This window comes from Sardina pilchardus, chromosome 1 (genome assembly GCF_963854185.1).
Source record: "Sardina pilchardus chromosome 1, fSarPil1.1, whole genome shotgun sequence".
Taxonomy (NCBI): Eukaryota; Metazoa; Chordata; class Actinopteri; order Clupeiformes; family Clupeidae; genus Sardina; species Sardina pilchardus.
This window is the reverse complement of record NC_084994.1, coordinates 18,091,250-18,100,364: the sequence shown is the minus strand read 5'-3', so window position 1 is coordinate 18,100,364 and position 9,115 is coordinate 18,091,250. Positions and strand designations below refer to the sequence as shown.

Below are 9,115 nucleotides of genomic sequence, written 5' to 3'. Positions count from 1 at the left end.
ATTGTGTAAATAAAAAAAAGTAAATTTGGCCATTTCAGACTTATTTAATGAGCGTGAGTGTGCGTGCACAACTGCACATGCTTATTGGGAATACTGTATGTTTTATGCAACTTGTCCTGTTGTTTCTCGTTTGTGCCCATCAGACCATCTGAAGCGGAGGGGTCAGCTACTACAGACATCTACAGCACTGTGCAGAAACAGCCTAGAACATGATGCCACCCATGCCTGGCTCCCATGATGATTCCAGAATATCATGTCCTCGTCTAATATCTCACAGTAATAAGGATCTAATTTTTCAATTTTATTGTGATAAAGGCATGCAGTCCAAATGTTTAAACTTGGCCATTTTCTTCTGGATCTTTACTTAAGGACTTCATGGACAAACATACAGGTTGGGAAACTGCAAATCGTTTTTTTTAATGATGATGTTTAGATTAACTTGATTATTAGTGAGCTCTTTCCAAAAGTATGAACACAAAAATCACCTCATTACAACAGTAATATAAGCCACTTTTTCCCGTTTTCTAATCATGAATAAATACATCATCATCCTAAGCAGTCACAGAGGACTCCATAATCGAGGTATCATTGTTATATTAGACACTAGAAACAGTACTCTGTACTTTTGTTGGCATAATTTACAAAATAATTTACAAACATATGTAATGCACTAGGATTGTCAGCAGAGCTCTTCACATGGGAATGGTGCATTATGGGGGATGTAGTCTCTTCAGGCTGTGGCATTGGCGTAAATGGGAAAGCCAGTATCTTCCTCAGAGTTAAAGTAGATGGGCAGCTCCGGAGTTTTCCTGACTGGCCTGCCAGTAGTGATCCCTGAGGGTCGGAGAGGTGTGTCTGCAAGGCAGTAGAGGGTGCTGACCGACTGCCTGGGCTCTGGGGCGCTCCCCGGCTCCTCAGTCATCTCATAGTCATTGGGCTGGATGATGTTATAGCACAGTTGTATACAGTCATCTCATACTTATTAGGGTAGAAGATGTTATAGCACAATTATATAGGCCTACATTCATTTCATAGTTATTAGGTTAGAGGATGTTACACCACAATTATATACAGTCATCTCATAGTTATTAGGCTGGATGATGTTATAGCACAATTGTATACAGTCATCTCATAGTTATTAGGGTAGAAGATGTTATACCACCATTATATAGTCATCTCATAGTCATTAGGCTGGATGATGTTATAGCACAGTTATGAGATGGCTGAGATATAACAAACTAGATGTACCGCAAAGCGATACACAATATGACCGCCGCTCAGTCCTGCACATTCTCTCCGCAAATATCAATCACGCTTGTGTTTCCATCGCCTACTCCATCCCTACTGCAACTTTTATGTATGTAAATGAGTGTGTGCATGTGTGCGCTTGCTTTTGTGTATGAGTGCTTCTCTGTCTAGTGTGAGTGTGTGTCTGCTTGTGTGTGTGTTTAATGTGTCTCTGAGTATATGTTCACTGTGTTCTCTGCCGTCACTGTCACTCCAATATCAGATAACACACACACACACACACACACACACACACACACACTCACATGCGCGCGTGTGCACACACACACACACACACACAAACACACATACACAGGCACACACTCACACACGCACACACACACACACTCGCACACACACACACACACACACACACACACACACACACACACACACACACACACACACACAAACACACACACACAGGCACACCCAGAGAGAGAGAGAGAGAAAGAGAGAACACACACAGAAAACACACAGATAACACAGACATAGAGAGAGAGAGAGAGAGAGAGAGAGAGAGAGAGAGAGAGAGAGAAAGAAAGAGAACACACACAGAACATGCACATACACACATATACACACATGCAAACACACAGATGGGCACACAGAAACGCACCCACACACACAGGCTATAGTACATCACACACACACTCACTTCTCAGCTCCGGTGGTCTCACAAAATGTACTCAAAGATGTGTGTGTGCATGTGTGTGTGTGTGTGTGTGTGTGTGTGTGTGTGTGTGTGTGTGTGTGTGTGTGTGTGTGTGTGTGTGTGTGTGTGTAGGTGTGTGTGTGTGTGTGTGTAAGGGTGTATGTGTGCATGTGTGTGGGCGTGTTTGTGCATGTGTTTGTATAATGTTTTATGTACATGTGTGTATGTAGTGGTGCGTGTGTGTGTAGGTATGCGTGTGTGTGTGTGTATTTATGTGTGTGTGTGTGCGTGTGTGTGTGTGTGTGTGTGTGTGTGTGTTCCTGCATGTTTGTTGCACCCAGAGCAACCATTCTCTTTTAAAACATATTTGGAAACTAGTTGATTAAAGGTTTCTAATGGTGTCACTTATATGTTTCTAGGACAAAAACTAGCAGAGATTGAGATGTTTGGAACAGTTTTTGAAATCCCCAGGGGGGGGATTTAGACTCCAGATAATACCACCATCTACTGGCCGATGGGTATACAGTCCTGAATGTACACATAAATCCATTTATTTTATAGCCCCCCATGGATGAAATTCCACAAAACTTGGCATACTCCCAGAGGGTGTCAGGTTAATCATACACATGAAATTTGGTGCAGTTCATAACATCTCATCTGAAGATAGGGGCAATTAAAGCAATATTACATTGCATTTTCAATTTTTACGATGGGGGGGCAAATCACAAATGACTGGTTATAAGCTAAGTTGATGCAAGCTCTAGAGAACAACATACCATAAACATTTTGTCATCCTCGGTGCCACGGTTCAGGTAGTTATGTAGGAAAAACTGTCATTTTTGAGCTTCGGGCGGGGGCAGCGCGGGGGTGGAGTGACCCCCGGGGACGAAACGAAAATTTTCCATAGAACTCTACTGGGGCTACATGCCCACCAAGTTTCATGCGCTCCGGTGTTACGGTGTCCCGGGAATCGTTGACGAAAAATGACGGGAAAAAAAAAAAAAAAAAAAAAAAAAAAAACTTTGACAACAACTATATGACCGCTTCGCTAGCTACGCTAGCGGCGGTCATAATAACTATGAGATGACTATTATAATATGAGATGACTGAGATATAACATCCTCCAGCCTAATAACTATATGATGACTATAATAGTCATCTCATATGTATTAGGCTGGAGGATGTGATATCTCAGTCATCTCATAGTTATTAGGATTGTGGATGTAATGCCACAATTAAATACAGTCATCTCATAGTGATTAGAGTACAGGATGTTACTGTATATCACAGTCATCTCATAGTCATTAGAATAGAATATGTGATAGCACAGTCATCTCATAGTTAGGGTAGAGGATGCTATCACAGTCATCTCATAGCTATTAGGTTAGAGGATGCTATCACAGTCATCTCATAGCTATTAGGTTAGAGGATGGTACAGTATATCACAGTCATGTCATAGTCATTAGTGTAGAGGATGTTATATCACAATTATGTGATGCTATATTAAAACAGTTGAGGGGTTGTACTGGTACATACATTGCTTATAGACATGTTATGTGCATGTTTATGTGTATGTTTTACAACTTCATGTTATGCTTATTTGTATTGTTGATAACAAGGCTGATTGAAAAAAAAAGTAAAATGAGCATTTTGCATTCAACAATTGTATTGCCACCACCACCTTTTGCAGTACCAGGGGAGCTGTAAACAATGATGTTGATGAAAGTAAACAAACAAACAATACTACAATACTACAAATAATACTGTATATACATGAGCTCAAAACTAAATTCCACCCAGAGCCAAGTGGTTTCATATGATCTATTAAGCGCTTAACCATACATATGTGCCTTTTGGAAGCATTGGTGTTTTTAATGTGCATTTCTGTGTGTTGCCAGAGCTGATTCACACAACTCTATATTTCTTGGGCTATATTATGGGCTGTTTTTGTTCTGTATGTGTTGTATAAGCTAATGGATGACTACATTGTCCATGGGATGAATAAAGTATCCTTCCATCTATAAATCCATAGATGTATTCTTAGTATTCTTATCAGCCACTGGATGGCAGTGTGTTGGTCTGTCTCAAATATTTTAAACAGATCTAACAAGGTGGTCATTTACAATGAGAGAGAGAAACATAAATATGATGTATGATATGACAGAGAGAGAGTGAGAGAGTCTGATACAGGCTGTTCTGTAGGCATTGAAATCTCTACATATTATATGGAGAGGGAGGTGGGGTAAAGATGGATGGAGTTGAGAAGAAGGGATTGACACATTTTTTTGTTTTTTTTAAACTCTTAAAGGGGTTATTGGGGTGCTATATAGAACCATGCAGGTTTCAACCCTGAGAACCCTGAGGGGGTTCCTTTGACGGAGCCTTCAAAATGGTTTAATTAACCATTTATAGGTGCCATATATATGAAGCATAGTTTTTGGTTCCATAACACCTTTATTCAAATCAGTATAGCTTTAACAAATCAGTTACACAAATGTCTGCGTTATTATGTTTTATCTATCTCTATTTTTCTTAGTCTCTCTTTCCTATCATCCATGCCAGACAGATGGGTTTAGGTGTTACAATTTTTCAACTGCATGTCATAATTACCCATTGTCTGGTGAACTATTTCCTGTTGAGACCTTTCTCATGCTCTCACAATACATCAGTACAAAAGAGTTCTCACTTTACTTTACCCAGAGGTGACGTTTCGGTGGTTGTCTAAATTTAGCGCATGTATAAACTTGACTTTCTTACCTCCTCTGCCAGGCCACCGTTTTGAGGACGGGGTGGGACGTTTCCTATAACAGATTCAAGAAGAGACCACTGAGATGAGAGCAGACCAGTATAACTTCTCTCTCTCTCTCTCTCTCTCTCTCTCTCTCTCTCTCTCTCTCTCTCTCTCTCTCTCTCTCTCTCTCCCTCTCACATACATACACACATACACACACACACACACACACACACACACACACACACACACACACACACACACACACACACACACACACACACACACACACACACTAAAAGTGAAGTTAATTGCACTTTCACTTGCTATGGGAGTCCGGATGTGTGATGTGCACAAACTCAATGCATCAGTGGGCCTACTGAGTTATTCTGAGACTGTTACTTCAGTGATTACAGCACATGAAACTATGCTTCTGTTTAAGCTGTGTGAGAGAAGGACAGAGAGAGAGAGAGAGAGAGAGAGAGAGAGAGAGAGAGAGAGAGAGAGAGAGAGAGAGAGAGAGAGAGAGAGAGAGACTATTACAACTTGATTGATGCTTTGGCAATATTGTACTTACATTCATGCCAATAAAGCTTTTTTTTATTTTTTTTTTATTTGAGAGAGAGAGAGAGAGAGAGAGAGAGAGAAGAGAGAGAGAGAGAGAGAGAGAGAGAGAGAGAGAGAGAGAGAGAGAGAGAGAGAGAGACATTTCCAGGGTAGGGCATGCCATTGTTTGCATTTGCTATTTGGTATAAGAAAGTGGTACATGAAGGCAACAAGGACAAGGAGTGCCTTGTCTCCCTATCTTGCTTGCTGTGTGTGTGTGTGTGTGTGTGTGTGTGTGCGTGCGCCCGGTTGTGTGTGCGCGTGCCTGTGTGCATGCATGCCTGTGTGTGTTTGTATGTGTGTGCATACATGCATCTGTTTGTGTATATGTGACAGAGACAGATGATAGGTCCGTGTACCTTTTGACTTCTTCCCCCTCAGTCTGTAGGCCAACCCACACACCAGGGCCACGGCCAGCAGCCCAACTACACAAAGGATCAGCACGACAGGGGACGACACACGGCCCTCCGGAGGCTCTGGGGTCTCGCCAGCTGCCCACGGGCCTGCACATTGTTACATGATCATGATTACGGTTAGGCATGAAGGAGGCAGTCGACTGGCCTGCACATTGTTACATGATCATGATTACGGTTAGGCATGAAGGAGGCAGTCGACTGGCCTGCACATTGTTACATGATCACATGATCATTACAGGCCGAATGAGAATGTTACTGGTTGATCAAATTATTATGGTATGGTGACCAGAACGTCCCCGGTTTCAAGGGACCGCTCTGGGGTCTCACCAGTTGTCCACTGGCCTACGATGAACGCACATGACCATTACGGTTATGTGTGAAGGAGGCAGTCGACTGGCCTGCAAATTGTTACATGATCACATAATCATTACAGGCCCCGGACCTCTGATTGTTAAGATTATGCGTGAATGAGGCAGACGACTGGGCTGCAAATTATTACATGATCATGTATGAATAGGACGAATGAGAAATGTTACTGTTTGATCAAATTATTATGGCAGGGTGACCAGACAAAGACATGATTGCACATGACCAAGGATTGAAGACCATTGAAAACAGGTTTTTGTCTAGTTGTGTTTATACTAAAACTGAATAAAAAATATTTCCATTACATTCACTTTACTCTCATATCATTATTGTTGATTTCTTCTTAAGCAATAAGCCACGAAAGGCTGTGGTTTATACTGAATTTAGAACAGCTAAAGGGGGTTAGGCACAACGCGATGCGAAGATGTTCTAAATTCAGTATAAACCACGTCGATCTAGCAAGACTTGAAACAAAGGCACAGGAACGGAAAATGTAACAATGTATTAATAGATAATCATTCTTCCGCCAAGAAATATATTTCCTCCATATGAATGGTTGCCATGCAACAACGAGATGCAGATTTTGTGCGAGTTGTGGTAACACATTGCTATAGAACAGAATGCAGTCAAGGTGGTTATACTGAAATAAACAACAGCATCAAACGTGTTTCAGCCAATCATAATCAAGGACCGGAACTATCCATTTCAGAATAGAATATAACCAGAATATGTACCACTTTTGCATAGATGTTTTTAGTTATGAAAAACTTAAAATGTCAAGGTGTAGCAGACTGCCTCATAGGCATGAGTGTTAAGGTTATGCATGAAGGAGGCTTTCGAATAACAATGCTGCATTGATCATTACAGGTACAAATGAATGAGAAATGAGAGATGAATGAGAAATGTTACTGTTACTGTACATCCAATTATCTAATTATCTAAATGATCTTATCATGGGTGTGCCGTATAGTTTACAAAGTATGAGTGTTGTAGTTAGAATAGAATATAATAGAATATAGAATAGAATATATACTTACTATATATACAATATATACTTACTTATATATAGTTACTCACACACACACAATACTGTGTACCGTACATGCCATTCATGCCATTCATAACTGAAAAATCTAAAACAATGATGGAGTGCAGTGGAAGATATCTCCCAACGCACCCTGACACACATCGGAGGACTAAGATGATGGACTCACATGCAGTGGTAGAGCTACCAGTGCTTGGCTGCAGGTCAAATTGGGAGGTGTTGACTGTTGGACCAGATGAAGAGGAAGATGAGAGAGTGTGGTCCTCAGTGGTGGTTGACTTTGGAGAGAGAGGTGGAACTAGTGAGAGGGGGAGAGAAAGAGAAAGAGAAAGAGAGAGAGAGAGTGAGGGAGAGATTACAGATGGATAAAGTAAATGATAAAAGCACATTACATTAAATAGAGACTGACCTTTTGAGACAATTATCTTCACATCGGTCAATAAACTGATACATACCTGGCAAGACATCCAACTTCAGCTCAGTCAACACATCATATCTCCCAAACCCTGTTTTAACTCCACACCAGTACTGTCCAGAATCCTCTGCACTCAGTCCAGTGATGGTCACAGTGAAGACTCCAGCAGTGGTTTTATCATGCAGAGAGAATCTGCCATTGATTGCTTTGGTCTGATCTGCTTCAGTCCTGATTGGAATGTCTTTACCTCCCATGCGAGGACATGTTCCTTTGCAGAGGTACTTGGAGTATCCATCATATCCTCTATCATAGGGGCATCTGATCCCTACTGATCGGCCTACATATCCAGTCACCGTGATCACAGACTCGACAGGATAAACACCTACACACACACACACACACACACACACACACACACAATATGAATACACACACACGCACGCGCACACACACACACACACACACACACACACACACACACACACACGCACAAGGTTTGTTAGGGGTTGCACCGACTCGTTCATTTCACTGCTCTGAGTCCTAACATTGACTAGTCGCTGACCATGACCATGGAATTAAGGCCAAAAACCTCCAGCAACCACCTATTCACCATACTGATATAATTTCCTATGTGAGGCTGCTCTTCTTGGACTTTAGTTCTGCATTCAACCAGCACTGGTGAACAAACTGGCAGCACTAGGTCTAGCTCCATCACTCTGCAACAGGATGTTGGACCTTCTGACCAACAGACCCCGGACTGTATGGGTAAACAATACCACGTCATCATCATACATCATCCTCAACACACTGACTCCCCCTTAGAGCTGCATGCATCCTCAGCCCACTGCTCACACATTACCGCAGAGGTCATATTGAAATAGTTTGCAGACGACACTGCAGTGGTGCTCATCACCACAGGGCATACAGCTAACTCCGGACTCTTTTCCGGATTGATGGTGCAGCAGTGGAGAGGGAACCCAGCAGCAAGTACTTTGTGGTACACATCTCTAACACCCTCACTGGACAACACAACACCTTGACCACCTTCAACACCTTTAGTTCCTGAGGAAACTGAAGAAGGCTGGACCACAAGCTGACGCAGGGGTAGAGCAGCCTGCATCATGGGAGACTCCAGCCACTCTGCACACGTACTGTTTTTCCACCAACCCTCGGGCAGAAGGTTGCGTAGCCCCCAGGCAAGGACCGCCATGCAGGCTGAAGAACAGCTTCTACCCAGATGCAGTCAGACTGCTAAACTCCTCCACACTGGCCTGGCCTTGAGTCATCTCAAGAAACTGCACTGCACTTACTGTGCTTGCTGCTCTTCTGGAACACTTCTGGGACATTTTGCGCCTATTGTTTTTAGATGGATAGGGCTCATGAAGAATTATTATTTTTTGTTTGTTTTATTTATTTATTAATCACTGTAATAGTTTGTTGGCACGGAGACCCGAGAATGACAATAAAGTATCTATCTATCTATCTATCTATATATCTATCTATCCATGTATCTATCTATCTATCTATCTATCTATCTATCTATCTATCTATCTATCTATCTATCTATCTATCCAGATGAATTTACACAATAACC

The 9,115-nt window shown here is 41.9% G+C and overlaps 1 protein-coding gene across 1 annotated transcript in view; it reads right to left on the bottom strand.

Moving 5' to 3' along the window:
* Positions 1-325: 325 nt before the first annotated feature.
* LOC134076855 (uncharacterized) overlaps positions 326-9,115 on the bottom strand; it is a 17,286-nt gene continuing 8,496 nt past the window's right edge. The window contains exons 9-13 of the mRNA XM_062532118.1: positions 7,562-7,903; positions 7,276-7,404; positions 5,639-5,782; positions 4,700-4,743; positions 326-937 (exon numbers count right to left, since the gene is read on the bottom strand). Of these exons, the coding sequence (XP_062388102.1) occupies positions 731-937; positions 4,700-4,743; positions 5,639-5,782; positions 7,276-7,404; positions 7,562-7,903 (866 nt within the window). The 3' untranslated portion in view covers positions 326-730. The remainder of the gene's footprint in view (positions 938-4,699; positions 4,744-5,638; positions 5,783-7,275; positions 7,405-7,561; positions 7,904-9,115) is intronic.